The sequence below is a fragment of the Pecten maximus genome, chromosome 5, assembly GCF_902652985.1.
Source record: "Pecten maximus chromosome 5, xPecMax1.1, whole genome shotgun sequence".
Taxonomy (NCBI): domain Eukaryota; kingdom Metazoa; phylum Mollusca; class Bivalvia; order Pectinida; family Pectinidae; genus Pecten; species Pecten maximus.
This window is the reverse complement of record NC_047019.1, coordinates 16,753,602-16,772,436: the sequence shown is the minus strand read 5'-3', so window position 1 is coordinate 16,772,436 and position 18,835 is coordinate 16,753,602. Positions and strand designations below refer to the sequence as shown.

Sequence of the window (18,835 nt, the reverse complement as noted above, 5' to 3'; positions counted from 1 at the left end):
AAGAAAGAACTTGTTTTAGAAATGCAATTGGTTTGTTTAAATGTGACTAGCACCCACAATAAAATCATAACTCTGTCCAACTCATGAAGAATCTAATGCTTTTGTTCCATTAACTTGAATTATATGCTTCATAATGGAGCTATATACAATAGCACAAAAAATAAAACATGATCTTTAAATAAACTGTGAAGTAGACTTAGAAGAAAGTTGTGTGGAAAATCAAATGTATAGAAAGTCTGCTCTAGTTTTGTTCTTTCTTCAGGAAAATTGATTTTATCTGCAGGTTCACACTTAAGTTAGTAAGTGTAACTAATAATCACTTTGTGGGTCCATGTGTCCACCTGTTTATGCAAAAGCTTTAATGTACAAAATGTATTTTGTACTTGGACAGATTTCTGGACGGATTTAGTTCTTAACCACACCATATGATAAGATTCGGTGATCATATGTCAGAGTTACAACACAAAATTTACCACTTTCAAAATGAAAACAAAAAACAAAAAAACTTGTGTACAAGCTTTGATAATGTCATGAACTGCAGGTTAGATTTATTTTATTGACAGAGTGGTTTGGGTAAATCTAAGTGAGCCCCTGCTCACTTTAGCTTTTATTTAGGTATATACAACTGTGTTGTGATTAATCATGAAATGTTTATTTAGGAGGCTGAGATGGCATTTCAGTGGTACATCGGATGCTAATGTTAGTCTCTGAGGTTGATAAAAGGTGTTCTCTTTAATCCTGGCTCAATGTAGAACAACATCTATAAAAGTAAATTCCATCTTGTAATTAAGTCTTGCAGAACTTGAGGACTGCTCTGGCTAATTGGAAGTCTGATGGTAGCTAGCTGTCTGACAACATGAATATTGACAGCAAAACATGCAGGGTTTAATGTTGTTATGTTGTACTTTTCATCCATTAACATGTTCTGCAGTCGCTATCAATACTCTTCTACAGAATTGCTTTCATGATTTTGACTTCTATTTGGTTGTTCATTGGTAACCTTGGTTAATACTAGCCACAGTATACCATGCCCTCAGCTAAACAGGACACCAGCCCATTGAGTGTAATCAAGACTAGTAAGCCAGAAGTGCAGGGTTTGATTCCTTTAGAGGAGGCATTGAAAGAAATATATAATTGGTTGGAGTCCATGGATCCCAAATTTGAGTCTGGCCTGTCTGGTCATTGCTCTCCAGTTACATTTGGTGCTAGTAATTGGTCAAGATGTGCGGTCAAACATGATTTGGTTCAAAACTCTTTATCTGACATGCCAGGGTACAATAGAATGGAACTTAACATGTTCTATTTTTTGTGTAAATGTATTAGACAAATTTGAGGACTATTGTGGATCTAAATTGGGTACTATAGTGAGTGGCACATCTTAATTTCTGTTCTTAGGGCATGCTCTGTACTTGTTCTAAATATTAGGACACTAAGAAGATTGTTACCATGTTCAAGAATAACAGCGTTCTTCTTGTCCAAAAAAACCCTTCATCTGTACCTGTAAAATAATGAGGGGACTTCTCGTCAAGGCAACCAGGGCATTGAATGCTCTATGGTAACCCTTGTTAATATTAGTCACAGTACTATCTTTAATTAGCAATCATTAATCCCCTACCAGTAAAACTGAGGGACTATATATAGGTTTCGTCCTGTTCATCTGGCAATGTCTGTCTGTTGGTCTGTCCACTCAGTTTTCCAAACTTTTCTCAGCAAATGTTGGTGAAAGTTGGTATTTCACTTCAGTATGAGTAGCTACAGATCAAGTTCCAGTTTCAGGTTTTTGGGTCAAGGTCAAGGTTACTGTTACTATTTTAAGCAGGGGCTGGTGGGGACATGTTTTGCTTTAGCAATACATTGTACTCTTAGAATGCTTGTTTTTAATTAAGAATTAAATTATAAGAATCTAATTGATGTTAACAACAATTGATAGAAGAACACACAGTTCTTACTGTTTTCAGTGGTGATACAGGCTCAATGGTTATGTGGTTTTCAATTACAAGGTACAATTAGTATAGCTATAGCTTTTCACAGAAGAGATGTGTGCTAAACAGTTAAACAGCAAGGATTAACTGTTTAACTTTAACCATTACTAATTCAGAAAAGCATTGCTTTTGTAGACGGAAATGAAACATAAATCAACAGAAAAAAAATGACACATTAATTAAAACGCATTCACAGTTTACACAGCGTCCATTATAATACATTGGTGCCTGTAATCGCACTCGCAGATGGAAAGAAATTCAATTGTATTATGTAAATGATCCCATTCACTGGAATGTTTGCTAAGATTTTATTTCCAATATCGATACTGACACTGAGAGTGAATTATGCAGTCAATCCATTTTAGGTTGTGAAAATTTGTTGATTCTGTGATATTTGTATTTCGTGACATGTTCTATCAGGAGTTGATGTTTTTCATCTGAAATGGTAAATACGTTTTAAAGTGGGACATAGCATCCCTAAAAATGGGACATAGCATCTCTGTATCATCAATGGATAATCTTATTGCTCCATAATATATACCCTCCAATTTGAGTCTGAATTTCGATGCCCATGTTAATTACTTCCGAATGTGGTTTTATTTTTCCCAATGAATCAAGTTATCAGAATTACTTAAATCTTTAAAATCTCATACTTTCTAAAAGTAAAGACATAAAATCAAGTAAGCTATCAGGAATTAATCTAGCTTTTAATTAAGGGAACAAACAGTTTTAGAAAAATCATGGAAATATTGTTGCCGTAAAAAATGTATAAATTAGGAATAAATATGGAGGAAAAAATCATGCATTTTTCTGTTAATAAATAAATGCTACTTGAATATAATCTTGTAAGTTTCCGTTTTCTTTGATACTTGAATTTTTCATTTTTTTCAATCCATTAGCGTAAAATAGGTAGACAAACTATGCCCCTTGAAATTCTGCTGCTTTCCAGAATGTCTTTTGTGACACTTGACCATCTATTTTTTTATTTTAAGAATAAGCTTTGATTTTTTGGCATTATCTTATTTTCATCAAGCATAGTTTTTAATAGCATCAATGATTGAATATTGAATAAATAAGAATGGTCTGAGTTCTGTAACCTGATGTTGGTTCCTTCATTAGAACACAAGCATCATGGCCGAGGAAATGCTTCATACTGCCGACTTTTTGGGGAACTTCAAGTTGAAAATAGGTGAATTTCTGTCCTTTTTTGCAGAGGGGAATTTAGTGCTGTTAAATGGTCATAAAATAGACCTAGATTCAAGGTCTCTGCCTATACTCCTCAAATATTGAGAAACTAATACGTGTAATGATGTTTTATAACTGTTGTCAAAGGTATTATATATAGCAGCACAGTTTTATCTCTTTATCCTACATTTCTTGTCGAGATGCTACAGTAATCTAAGAAGGAAAAGGTCCAATAATAGGACGTTCACTTCAACCATATAAGGCTATGTAATTTTGCTAAGGAGAGAACCTTGTTGTTTTCTTCAGTGGTGAATGAATTCAAGGTCATTGTCACTCAATATGTGAATTACTTTCAAATTGAATTTTCTTTTCCAGATGCTTATTACTGTAAGCACAAACATGATTACACAAAGCTATAAGATAAAGATAACTGAATCTTTTTTAAATGAATTCAATCAAATGTCAAGGTCACCTGAAATGGAATTTTTTGGAATGAATTGTCTCTCCCCATGCTAAACTAATATAGATTTTGCACAAAGCATAAACTTGGTCTGTACATGTAGGTTACTTAATGAGAAGTCAGGAACTGCCCTATTGATGTTAGGAATAAGGTTCATCAAAGGTCAAGGTTACAAGAAGATACCAATTACTAAAAATAGAATTTTCTGTTTAGTTCCCTAACTTTTGAGCAAATATTATTCCAAACCAACTTTATGTGATTGAAACAAAAGTATCGATGAAATTCACGAATACAAATTTGGAAAGTAATTGAAATGAGGAATAAAAACCTCTAGCCCTACAAGGGAACTTTTCACTAACCTGAGCTAATAAGGTAGCAATATACTCCCACTTTTATACAGGGCTACCATTTCTACATTATGTGTTATCAATATAAAAATGGTATCTATGTGGGCGGAAAATTGTTTTTAGTTTTTTAGTTTTATGAATGCTCTGTTGATCGATACACCATACAGAGATATGTTTGGTTAATTAGTTATCAAACCCATGGCATTGAGAGACAATTCAAAATTCTACAGAATTTTTTCTTGCTCTTTGAACAACTCATAAAATCCATTGTCATGATTTCAAGATTTTATTGGTTCTTGGTTCTCTCAAACACTAAAATATGAGTAACACAAAGACATCAATACCAAGTACAAAAATAATCATGACAAGATTGAAAGTACACACAATGCATTGAAATAACAAAATACATAAGATAAGTTTGAAAAACTAAATTCAAATCAATATCACAATTTTTCTCCATGCATGATAGTATATATCTTTGACAGAAGGATTTGTAATCTGCGGACATACAGCAGCCTTATATGGAAACCTGACAATGGAGACCGCAAAATTTAGTGGCTTTGCTGCTGGTGCTGTGACAAACATGGATTTCTTTCTAACTGAAATCGTATAGAGTGCTTTCCTGACAAAAACAGCTCTCTTCTAGCTCGGAAAGAAATTGAATTATCAATGGGATATATTTGACCGATTTCCCTTGTCGATATTAAACAGGGTGAATATGGCCCTGCTGCGAAATTTTAAACAGTGAAGAGAGTGTTAGGATAGTGAAGACAATTACAGAATGTGATGATGAATTTTGATCGGTAGTGTTGACTGGATATAATAATTGGATGTGGTGTACATTATCAGACTCATATGGATGAGAAAATTTATTTGGGGTAAAACTTGTTATATGACATTAAGCTATGTCATCTTGTCCTATCTCAGGCTGCTGACGACATCATTCTCTCTCTGACAGGTTATTTTCTTCAAGTAGATTGATGTTATTTCCCATGAAGGCATTTCTGCTGATTTAGTATGACATTTCTTTCATCTGCATTCAATATAGCTAGCAAAATGTGTTTGCCATTTTCTATCATCTGTGTGGAAAATTAAATCAAAATGACTCCATTATGCATTTTTTTTTGTCTAGAGGTCTCATTTCTCTTTTGTGATAATTTTTTGTTTTTGTTTTTGTTTTTTTGAAAATTTATCCTGGTCATCCCCTGCGAAATGTAATTTATGAACTCAGGAACGTTCATGAACTGTTCATGAATTGGAGATGGAAAGTTCATGAGATAGTTCATGAATAGTTCATGAAACTACAGTACTGACTCTGTTACGAGAAGGACTATTTTGCTCATGCTCAGGAGCTAAAACTAGGGACATTAACAGCTTTTTAACAACTTTTTAAAAGAGTTATTGCCCTTGACAGCATTTGTCTTTGCAGAGATCTGTATGATCCTCATTCTGTTTTTTGAACAGGTTATCAATTATGATATGAATAATTCTGCCTTCTAAAGTAATATTTTGTTCTGATATGATTCTTGTTACATTTCCATATTGTTATGCATGTTGATTCCAGTATGTTTGACATAACAAGGTTTTCATATATGGTGCTGCCCAACTTAATTGGGATTTCCTATTACACCATCATTTTTGGAGTTGGTGGCTGTAGCTGTGCCCATTCTATGTATTGTGTATTGATAAATATATATCAAACTTTATTAAGATACTCTAATTACCTCAAGATCATTTACAATTTTGTTAACCAGTGTTCATTTTAGATTTGTTAAAAGGGGGGCCATTGGGCCCCCTTGGGTTGAAAAACTGGGGTCATTGGCCAAAAAAGTAGGGCCAAGGTAAAATAACATGAAAAATAATCATCCTTACCACTGTTATAAATTGTTTTGTTTTGTTTTTCTTCTAAATCTTCACATGCACATCAAAAATTCAAACGTCAGGCAATATCACTTCAAGAAACATTTAATAAAAGTAATTTAGCATTACCAGTATAATTTTTTTTTCTTAATCTTCACATTCACATCAAAATTCACACAATATCAGTCAATTTCACATCCAGGAACAATGAACTCATCAAAAAGAGAAAGCCATTTGCTCTGAAACACTCGGCCCGATGTCGATGATTCTGTTTGGTCAACCAGCTTAGATTCAGTAACTTCAATGTCGGATTGCTCCGTATTTTTTGCTGAAGCACCGCCCGATTGCTTTGTGGAATCATTGATCGTTCCGTCATTGTTACTATCTGACCGTTGACTCACCGAAAAATAGTGTAATACAGTTCGTTTTTTACTTTTCACGGACCCCTCACACGGCGTTTTTCTTTTTCCCGAAGACATTTTTGTTATGTTTACTTCTGAAACAACCGAACCAATCAAAATCATTGTTAGGTTACATGTCTCTATCGACCAATCAAATACATTGTGTTTCACTCGAGGCGCGTTTGGCATGAAAACCAAGAAAACAACAGTGGAGATCGGTTATACGGCAGATATTATTGACTATCGCTAAGAAATGGTCCATTTTTTGTTGTTGCGCCCGAGGACCCGGTGAAACATAATTTTATGCACCTAGTGATAAAATATAGCGCCAATGGCGTGTTGGCGCAGCCTAAAATGAACACTGGATAACCATTAATATATGGGACAGTTATTTTGGCATTACATTTATGACGTATCACATGTGTAGGTACTAAATATCTGTATATTCTATTCATTTTTTGTGGCGTCTGAAAAAGGTGACATATAGGTATCACTATGTCTGCGGCGTCGGTGACATCAGTGGCGTCGTCCGCACAATGGTTTCAGTGCGATAACTTGAGTTTCATTGGGCTGATCAAACTCGAACTTTGTATAGTGCTTCCTTACCAAATGCTTAGGATTGCTTATCATGTTCAAAGGTCAAAGGTTAAGGTCACTTACTATTAATAGAAAATTGGTTTCCATACAATAACTTGAGTTCCCTTGGACCAATCAAACTCAAACTTTGTTAGTGCTTCCTTATCAAAACTATTTGCTTGAGATTGCTTTTCAGGTTTGAAGGTCAAAGTCACTGTAAATCAATAGAAACTTTATCCAGTTCCTTTTGGGTCAATCAACCTAAAACTTCTGTATGAACACAACTTAAATTTTGCATTAAACATTGTTTTGATTTTCAGAGCAGATCAGTTTGACTGCTGCGTAGGCAACACATCCACTTCCGACACATCCACTTCCGTGGAATTCTTGTTTAAGATTAATTGCAAATTTTAAAAGATGATCGTATCTACGCTATAAGCTGATATGAGTCCGAGTGTTATATGCTATAAACCATTACAATATGTCTCCATTTTTGTATTTACGGCTCTAGATCTTGTCCTAGAAGAAGCCCACTGTTTGGGTGAAAACAGTCTATGTTTCCTAATAAAGAAGCTTGTTGCAAATAACTCCTATACTAATTACATAATATTTGATGACATAATATTTAGGTTCAGCAGAAATTACATGCATGGATTAGGATATAGTATTGATACAGCTCAGCAGTGACAGCTCATGTATCTGGAAGCTATCGGGATTTAATGATATCGGTGGTAAAATTTTATTATTTAGCCAATATGGTGAGCTATGGAGGAAAATGATGACTGGTAACCAGCCGTTATTATTTCATTTCACAGTGTTTGCCAATTAGAACATTACGTGGGAGTTATTACCAGGTATAGCACTCTACACACTCCCTGTCGCCATGACTCTACACACTCCCTGTCGCCATGACTCTACACACTCCCTGTCACCATGACTCTACACACTCCCTGTCACCATGACTCTACACACTCCCTGTCACCATGACTCTACACACTCCCTGTCACCATGACTCTACACACTCCCTGTCACCATGACTCTACACACTCCCTGTCACCATGACTCTACACACTCCCTGTCACCATGACTCTACACACTCCCTGTCACCAGCTATAGCTCTTAGTGGAAAGGGCCAGTTTTGACAGGAAAAAAATAATGAAAGGCTAGTTAATATCATTAATGATTTTTACGGAATTCAAATTATTTTTTGGTCTTTGTATAATATTATGGATATGTACATGAATACAGTTCGCTTTTAACATATTTTGACAAAATTGGGTGGGGGTGGGGTGATGTTGGCCGACAAAATTGGGTGGGGCTGGGGTGATGTTGGCCGACAAAATTGGGTGGGGGTGGGGTGATGTTGGCCGACAAAATTGGGTGGGGCTGGGGTGATGTTGGCCGTTAAGCATTAAATACAGGTAATGTACAAGTATATAACCTGATATCTTATTTGTCCAATTGTGACATAAAAAGCAGAATTAGATGTTTTTATTCTGTTCCATAACATATGCAGTTGTGTATTGTACTTAAAAATGTTCCAGTAATTGTAGTGCTCAATGTTTCACTTGGTCATATTGTGCATACATGCCATGTGATATATTTGAATGTCCATATCATGTAACACTGCCATTCTGTCCTCCTTTGTGATCCCTCCTACATTTCACATTTGAAATTTTTCAGTTGATAAAATTACAAGGATTTATGTCAACCCTAAGCATATTTATTGAAGCTCATATTTCCAGATAAGTTTATATATAATCCTGACCACTATTCAAGGTCATATATATCAAATGAGAGGAGATTTCCAAATGACTTGACACTGTGAGTTGAATAGAGCATAAAATACCATCACTTTTATTACAGCCTGATTCCTAAGGTGTTGTAGATCTGATAATTTGACATCTGTCGTTTTCGCTTCAAATTTTTTCCATCAATGGTTAATACTGATATTGATATTTACCCACCGGATGTTCTACATTCAGTTCAAATTACACGCAAAGAGAATCAGGACGGATTGTCTCCCCTGATCGTTATCTAGTTTCATTATATATTGATGAGATTTTGACAGCAGGTGATGAACACAAATTAAGCACTAATTGGTGATGTGAGTACTGTCAGGTTTTACTCATGCAGCTTATACTGTTTGTATATATATATAGTGCTATATACAATGTAATGATCACTAAATAACTCATTATAGTCATGCCAATGCAACACACTCTACCATGCCCAACTAATGTAACACAGCTAGTGGTTATATTATTTTGATGTTCCTGCTGGGGACCATGGCCTTTACACATTACTTTGACCCTGAATTAAAGGTTTAAACCAGAGTTTGACCCCCAGATCACTTAATATGTCAAACCCCTGTGCTGGAGACTGCATCTTTGAACCCTATAGTTTACTAGACTTGTTTTACTGAAGTACTAAAGAGAAATTTTGCCTAGCCGAGTTGTGAGGAAGCAGCTAGTATTCCTTGGTAAACAACAATGGTTGTGGAGCATAGTTGGATATTTTTTCAGGATCCTGCAATGTAACATTGGGTGCCAGTCTGGAAGAAACCTCAGTTGTCAGCATCGTCTGTAGATCGTTTAACCAAGTTGATGATACCAATGAAGATACATGTATATACATTTCATATTTGACGTGCGAGTTCCTTGTCACCAGAATTTTTCATTAGTACTGCATTTTCCGACCTAGTAACATAACCTTTGACCTACTTTTAAAAAAACCTTCACCTTGGCCACAGTATCTTTACTGACTGCTGGGGATCAAATCTTGAACCCTGGCCCAGCTTATATCATAATTACTAGACCCTGTATGTATGCTCTTCCGACTGAAGTAATGAGAAATTCTCCATGAGTCTGTTGGAAGCAGCAATTACATTTTATTACATGTATAGTTTTAAGTATTATGATTCGTGCACCTCCGGTTCATATCATTGTCAGTGATCATGCTACGGAAGAATGGAGAAAACAATTATATTAATTGTAAAACAGTCCCCTGGTAAAAGCCACTAAAATCAGGTCGAGAGGTAATAGAAGTAGGTTATAAACTTTCCAAAGTCATTGCCTATACATTTACAGTAACGTCGGAGGCTAAAAATACCCTAATTACCACCTTGGTAGCAGTTTTCCCATCTTGGACATTAATAACACAACTTCCTCTCCAACAATAATAACACAACTTCCTCTCCAACAATTATATCGTTCTGTTATGAAGATTGCAGCATCAATTAAGAGAAGATTGGCAGGCATGACAGACAATTTCACAGTGTAACTAAAATATGTGTAAACTGTCCCTTCCTGTATTGGCACATGTTCTATACAGTTAGGGACCTGATTTGATTCCAATAGAGCACAGCCTTAATGATTAGTATATATATGTGTTGTCCCTGCTGATCCTTCTTTTCACCTGTGTTTATCAAAACAGACAGTATTGATTGTAGCAGTATTGTCACTCTGCTCGCCAGACCATCACCATTGATTTGTTATGCCTCGGTTGTGTGTTTCAGATTCCAGGATTTCATGATTAGAGAAGGGCCAGCTTATGTTCAGTAAAGTACAGAGGAATGACAACCTGAATCTTTGATCTTCACCAGAAATGTCCAGCACATGACGAAAAGGAATTCTGGTACTGTAGCTGACTCGGCCAGTCTGTCTCTTGTTTGAGGAAGCATGTTTTCTGTTAGATAAATGCTGACTTAATTGTATGTTATATAGATGCTGATTAATTGGATAGGGACTTTTGTGTTAATTGGGTGGAATATCACCATCTCGTTACTGTGAATTGGTATTCATACTGTATGAATAGGTGACACCGGGTGATTTCATGAAAAGAACTGGTGTACTTCCTATGAAGCATTAAGGTAGACAAATGGAAATTACTCAGTGATGCTGAAGGATACAGGTGTGGTGGAAGGCTCGAATTGTTTTTCATCATAAACTTGTTTTATATTGTGATACTGATAGGACAGAATGGCTGATAAAAGGCCGTAATTTGCCCATTGCTTGTCAATAAAGATCAACTGTCGGATCATCAGCCAGAGGTCTCCAATACAGTAAGTATTGTCAGCACCATTTTGATCTGGTGTATGTAAAAACGATGACTAAACTCCGGGTAAAACTTATTAATACATTGAACTTAAGGTTGGCAGGTGTTGATGATGAAGATGAGTAAAATTGTTGATATATTCCACGTATTTTTATACTGGCTTTAAAAATTGTAGGTAGGTTGTTTTCCTATATACACACAGAGGTGTTCTAGATGGCAAGCACCTGAAGACTCGGGCAGAAGTGATAATGAAGTAACACAAATGTCTGTGACGCCGGAGCCATTACTGCTTTCTCAGCAAAATCTGAAAATAAAATAAAGCACATGTTGTAGAATGTTTTATATTTCATCTGTAATTGTCCTTCAATGATCAAAGAATATCTTTTAATTGTGAACTCAGTTTGTCTAGAGGTATAGGGAATTACTCGCAGTATAGCTTCCTTTTCTTAATGTAAACAAAATGTGGAGAATTTTATGTTATAACTCCCCGAGACAGAAACATATCAGTTTTTTTTTCTTAAAATGAGTTGCCTTGATCTTTGATCATGGTTTCAGAAGTTAAAACTGTGTTAAATATATACAAATATTTTCTTCCAAAACACCCATAATATTGTCAACAGTAACAGTTTTTTATTACTGGTAAAAATAGTTTCATTGTGTCACTAGTATTGTCAAATAAATGATTTTTATAGAGGAAAAATACTTAAAACATAAGAAGAGGGAATAATTTCTTTTAAAAGTCATATCAGGAATAATGATAGTTGGTTATAGTTTAAATACTATGATAGTTATCTCAAGTCTAAAGGTAGCCATAACCATGAGGTAAACCATGGCTGGATAAATATGTAGATGTGCAATAATATAGATTACATCTAAAACTGGGACAACTTTTCTAAAAAAAAAAAAATATCCTGCAACTTGCTAGGAAGGATCAAGAGCAATCAAATAAGTTCTAACAAAATTGCATGAATACCTTGACCAGTTTTCAAAATCTAATATCCGAAAATCCTTAAACTAAAGTTCTTCGAAAATCTGAGAAAACCAGTGTCTGGTCGACATGAAATGACTTCAAATTAAATAACTTCGACAACATTGTCTGTAAACAGGAAATACTGAGTGACACTGATCAAATTTGTTTTCATTTGGTTCTATTGTGTCCCTATACATGTTATGGCCAGTCATAGGACATCGGGAAGGGCCAAGCTAAAGGAAGGCATTTGTAAGGGTGCTTGGATTGATTCTGATAAATCCCTACTGCCAAATTAACCATGAAATGTGATCGCTCTACGACATGAGATATTGACAGCTCATGAACTGAGGTAGTAAATAGATTTAGTAAATAAGTTCTCCTTTCTCCATGTTGTCTACGGTACAAATACCACATGCTTCCCTAGAAGTGTAGGTAGTTATTGTATAGCGGAGACTGCAGGCAAATCATGTTTTGTTGAGAGGTGCATCTGTTACTTTACTCTTATAGGAATGCAGGATACAGGTTTATATATCATCTAAGATATAATGTTGATGTATATCTAGTTAATAGTTTATTTAGTTTCAGATTGAATGTTTTCAAATCAGTTTTAAAAAAAGTTACTTTTTAATGGTTTTTTTTTTAAATGGTGATGCGCTTTGCAGTTTATCATTTATATTGGTAAACTGACTGACTACATTTGACATGTACAGTAAACATCATGATTTGATTGAAGACTATCCATTGCTTTAGTGTTTCAAGTTTGGTTGCATTTAAAGGTGAGGGTAACTGTTACTATTGTAAGAGGAAGGGGTAATGAAAAATACGTACCCTGTCCGCGCTGGTGTTCGACCTCTCCCTCTCAAGGCAAACATCCTACCACTAGACTAAAGGGAAATTCCTGCTAGTCTGAGCTAGTAAAGTGACATTATACTCTACTTTTACACTATAAATAGAAAATTAGTTGATGCACAATATCCAAAGAGTTCTAAGGTTCAATTAATTGCACTTAGACATTGATTATCCAGTGCTTCCTCAAAGAAAGCACTTGCTTGGGATAACTTTTCAGGCGTGAAGATCAAAGGTCAAGGTTGCTGTTACTATGTTATTTGCACAATATCTTGAATTCTGTAATGTAACACTCATTCCTGGTTTAGAGGCAAACACATTGCGGGGTCCCCTTCCTGGTGTGTCAGTGCTCTAGCATATTTCTATTTTGTTTTGTAGCTCTGGTAGTTGAAAACAAGAAAAGAACAACGATGACTTGAAGGTCAACAGGGAACTACAATCAAGATTCACTAAAATCAAGATATGGATCAGAGTGAAGGAGATGAGACGAGGAAGTGTTTCATTCCAAAAGTTGAAATGCGCACAGGATTATTTCGTGGCAGTAAAAACAAGAGTAACTCCTACACTGTTCCCAATGCCTATACCGATACCCAAGGCTCAACTATACCAAATTACAATGCTACATACTTAGATCCCAAGACAACATACCAGACGTATGAGAAAGGTGACATACGTTCCACCATTCCCCTGTACGGACATGCCCGCAGTAGTGTACAGGCTCAGCTTTATAACTTCCTTGAGAGACCCACCGGCTGGAAGTGCTTCATCTATCATTTTACTGTGTAAGTACATCATTAGCAAATATTAAAATCATAGAAATAATTTAGTAAATATTATTTATTGTTAATGTCAAAAGAACTCTATATCATGAAGTTTTATTTGGAGCATATGTTATTTCGCAATTCATTTGTCAATTATTTGCCAAAGCAGTCACTTGTTTATACATATAATAATTACTGCAGCTGAATTTTATTTGACAGTCAAATTTCGTTTATTTGTGAGGAAAACGTTTGTGTTGTTGACTGATTGGCTGTATATACCCTAATTGATGATCAAGGTTACTTGAGACTGACCAATGGGAGATCTGAACACATCATCTTCTCAACCTCAGGTCAGATATGCTGTGGGTTTTTTTACTGTCAAAAACATATGCTGAAGAGTGTGCTACTTTTACAAAATGAAGGGAAAAAGTTACAAATGTCTTCTAACTTTTAAAAGAAATGCTTGAAATATTTCCCCAATCTATGCAAGAGGCAAAGGAGGCTGACAATTAAAATGACAGTTAATATGATGACTGTTGGTCTTTTGATTATTCGGAAGATGTTTTTATTAAACATTCTATCATACAAATGTATTTACTCTCTGTGAACTTTAATGTGAGTCAAGGTCATTCTTTTGAACAGAATTATTTGTTAGATTTTAAATCATCGTTGTGCACCTATTAAAACTGTGGTTCTCACAGAGCATTCAAATTTTTTACACCAGTCCGGAAAGCTCTGTGAATTAATATCCAATGGACCACTTTTTGATGCCATGGATCGACTAGTCTTTTTAATCCTGATTGATCATATACAAGACAACATAGTATTGTATAGTTGTGATTCATCATGTGCAAGGTAAATACTGTAAACCCTTGATATATGAAGGTATGTAGGAGGTAATTATGATGCAGCATTAGCAAAAATAGTCTACAGTGTAGATGCTGAAAACACACAGAATCACTCTGTATCATATTAAACATGTAAAAGGCCCATAGTAATCTGGTAATTCCATCATATATCAGTTTGACAATATATAGAACAATTTTTACAAGAGGATTGCATTGTTGTTGAAGATGTTTTCTCTGTGATTTCGTATTAGAGAAAGCCAAACAGACATCCGTTCACATCAGAAGTAACTTCAGTAATGAGAAAACAATTTGCCAGACTGTGTAATCAGGTGTTCATGTTGGCACAGTCCTGACTTGTCTTCATACAATTATTTGATCTGCTATTTTGAAAACTTGGATGTGTTGGAAGGGATAGTTGAACCTTCTAATCAAGGGTTAATGGGAGGGGTACGTGGAAGGAAAACTCTTCCAAACTATTATTTGCCTGCCTGTTTGAGCCTCATTAAAGTAAAAAGGCATACTGGGTGGTTTTTATAAGTTTTGCACATTGAGTACAATATTTATGATTAAAATTCATCACATCATCAAACTGTTGGATACATTATTTTGTGAAATAGAGGTTATTTGATGAATGCAATTTTTTTCTTCAATATTTTTGAATTACTGGCTGGTAATTGTAAAAACATCATGCTTGTTTATAACAAAATTTATAAGAATTTTCAAAATTTAAATGGTGTTTGACTAGTGTGAAAATCCATGTCATGTACATGGCCCTGGGTACCTGAAATACAGTGCTTCCCCAAGGTGTTTTGGGAAAATCCAAGAGACAAAATTTGGAATATTTTTCATGTACATTATGTTAAAAAATGACATGCTAATAATTGCTTTTTGACATTCATTCTGATCAGTTATATAATGCAGTGTCAGACTGTGTGTGAATTCTAGCTTGAACATGATGGCGTACACCTTTGACACTTGACTGTCTATTTTGATTTATTTATTTTCTGTAAAATTTGCTGTTATATTTTACGGATTTTTTGTATGATGGACATTTCTTTTTTTTGAAAGTTTTATATGCATATAAGCGGGAGTCAGTGTTTTAGTCTATGCAAATACACGGGATTAAAAAACAAAGATAAAGAAGAAAAAAATCGGGACCTGAGAATTTAATGCAAATAAGCGGGATATTCAAATAACCGATATGCAAATAAGTGGGCTCCTCTGTATATATATTTCTTTTTTGAGAAAAATGCATATGGAATAGGGTCATTTTGCCCACCCAGTTTAGTTTTATTGGCTGGAAAACACTGAAATTTCAATACCTTTATTGCAATCAGCATAAACAAAAATCATAGTTTCAACAAGTCAAATCAGAAGGTTTACCACCTACATGACTATCAATGACTACAGACAGAGTTCTGAGGACTAGTAGTATAGTTACTGGTTTGCCTCCTACGTGATTCTGCCTATACTGCTTGGGTTTATCTCGCCAACTGTAGTAAGTTTTTTGTTGGCGTTAGTTACTTATAGTTACTGGTTTATCAACTACATGACTCCACCTATAGCTAGGTTTCGTCTCATCAAGTATGTCAGTGCATGTTCTCTCGGCTTTAGTTAGTTACTGATTTATCACTTCATGGCCGCTTACTCCTAGGTTTAATCTCACCAACTATAGTCAGTGTTCTGTTGCAGTAACAAGACATTTGCATTTTCCTCTCCTGTAACAGTAACATTGCCAGGTGTTTAGGTACCACCCTCCTCCAACCAACCAATACAGCTGGGTTTTTTTTTTTTTCTTGTTTTACTGTTGCTGTATTATTTAACCTAACCAAAGGAAAATCACTACTATACATTTACGTCTTGCAAATGTTCGCTTTCACCCCTGATTAATCAACCCACAGTAATCACTTTTCTCTAACATGCATGCGTATGTGTGCACGCGTATGTGTGCACGCGTATGTGTGCACGCAAAGATAGCCTATGAACCCCTGAACAAGTTTAGTTCATTTTCCCAACACAGCATCAATCAAATTATACACTGCATAGATTTTGGTGATATTTGATCAATTTCATAAAAGGTCAAAGGTCACATTTGAAAGAAAAAAACAGTTGGTTACAAGATATATCCTGCACCCCTGGACAGAATTAATTCAGTGTAAACTCCCACTCACTTTGCTTTTATTGATAAAGATGGAGTATATCTACATATGTATATGAGCCATGTGAGTGCTGGCTCACTAAATAGATTTCATTTCTGTGCAGTTTGTTGTTAAATGTCTTTTTATTGATAAAATCTAAACAAGGTTTCACTCGACTCATTATCATCTCAGCCATCTAACAGATAAAACCCATGTTATACTTGCAAGGATTTCCAGCTTCCCTTTTAATTTGTGGACGGCAGTAACCGCTCTGATACCTAACATTACTAGGCCCTTGACCACAACAGAACTGGTCACCAAGCTGTATAATTATAAGTGGACACTATTGATTTCACATGTTATCGTATGATATGAGACAGGAATGGTCATCGAGCCATGGGAATAGACAAGTGTCACATATTTCCTTCCCTGTTCAGGGTGGTGTTAAGCCTCTCTGATAAAGCTTTCCGGCCCTTGTGGGATACTAAGGTGGATATTACACACAGTGTATTTATATCATATATTACAGTATTTCCTGTTGGATGGAGTGATCATCCTGTATGGCTTTGATATCACAGTTTGTTGCTATCACAGTTTGCTGTTTTTTATAACCTAAGCATATATTAACCTTAGCCAGTCTTATTTTCAAGTCCATTTTTACTGATTTCAATTTTCAAGTTTTCAATTTTTAATTATTAAAATTAGAAGAAAAAAAATGCTATCAATTGTTCCACCAAATAACCACCACATTTACTCTTTAAGTGCACCAATACATTCAATTTCTTCTAAGAAAGAGTATGAATGCATTAATTTAATTTGAAAGATGTTCCCTACCTTATTCAGATCAACTAAAGACTGTTCCAGTGAAGGAGGTACCAGTGTTTCTATTAACAATTTTTTCTTAAGTAATGAGTAAAAAAAAAACAATCAGTAAAGGAAAATAATTTCCAAAGGAAAGTAATCAGTAACATGAAGTTGTCAAAAAGGGAAATAATCAGTAAAGAAAAAAAATCAGTCAAGGGAATTAATTGGTAAAGGAAAATTATCAATCAAGGGAAATGATTATAAAGGGAAGTAATCAGTAAAGGGAAGTAATCAGAAAAGAAAAAAAAGTCAAGGAAAGTAATGAAAAAGAGAAATAATCAGTCAAGGGAAGTAATCAGTAAAGAGAAATGATCAGTCAAGGGAAGTAATCAGTAAAGGGAAATAATCAGTCAAGGGAAGTATTTATCAGTAAAGGGAAGTAATCAGTAAAGGGATATAATCAGTCAAGGGAAGTAATCAGTAAAGTGAAGCAATCAGTCAAGGGAAGTAATCAGTAAAGGGAAGTAATCAGTAAAGGGAAATAATAATAAAGTTGAGTAATCAAAAAGGAAATTAATTAGTAAAGGAAGTAATCATAAAGCAATATAATCAGTAAAGGGAAGTAATCACAAAGGGAAATAATCAGTCAAATGTAGTAATCAGTAGAGGGAAGGAATAGAGTTTGTTTTATGTCCTTACTAATGTTAAGGTCACAATGCCATCAAACCAAAATGACATGTAAATAAGTATTCAAGGGAAGTTTGCAATAAAATTTAAAGCCTTTTACATATTTTTTTGTTTAGATAGGCCAGCAGAAATTAACATGCAGGATGATGATATTGGAATTGAAAATTTGTGGTGATTGCAAAAATCTGAGTCACGCTATCTTTTCTGTTGAAAGGTTAAAGTGTCTTCAGACATAATATGTCATTTGAGATCTAAGAGTAATGTCTTCTCTTCAAGACAAGGCATGATAATCAGGCTAATGGACAGCATATAGATGTCCTGTTTGCATGCCAACCAGCAGTCATGGCTGAAGGTTTCAGCATTATTTTTCTATCGGGCAATATGTGTTCAGCTTAGATGCAGTTGGTTCAGTGAATAATTGCTTTGCGGATATATGACTTTGAAAAATGGATATAAAGGTTACCATAATTCAGACAAATGGAATAAAGACTGGCATCTGACATTAGTGAACATGACATATGAAATCCTTTACATTGCCATTGAATGTGACTGATTTATCATAAATACCTGTGTATTGTTGCCATGGTGATCGAGGTATTCTGAATGACATAACTTGATGCTGAGTAAAAAATTATATCATTCCAGAAATACACAGATTTTTGCTTATCAAATTTCAACAAATCATTTCAATTTGGGACATCCACCACGTTTGCCATTTTGCATAGAATGTTTGGGATGAGATTTGTCAGTTTGTATTGATAATACAGGTACCTGGAAAAAATGTTGATCTTCAGCACAAACATGCAATGTGATTATGTGTAAAAAGTACAATATTGGAACAAAATGACTCTATGGAATAGTGAATGATGATCAAAGTACTATTCATTTGACAAACGATACATTACAGAAATCCA

At 35.0% G+C, this 18,835-nt stretch overlaps 1 protein-coding gene across 1 annotated transcript in view; it reads left to right on the top strand.

Moving 5' to 3' along the window:
- The window catches only part of LOC117327333 (potassium voltage-gated channel subfamily KQT member 1-like), a 52,937-nt gene that overhangs the window by 11,548 nt on the left and 22,554 nt on the right, over positions 1-18,835 (top strand). Inside the window, exons 2-3 of the mRNA XM_033884262.1 lie at positions 10,329-10,874; positions 13,062-13,465. Of these exons, the coding sequence (XP_033740153.1) occupies positions 13,146-13,465 (320 nt within the window). The 5' untranslated portion in view covers positions 10,329-10,874; positions 13,062-13,145. The remainder of the gene's footprint in view (positions 1-10,328; positions 10,875-13,061; positions 13,466-18,835) is intronic.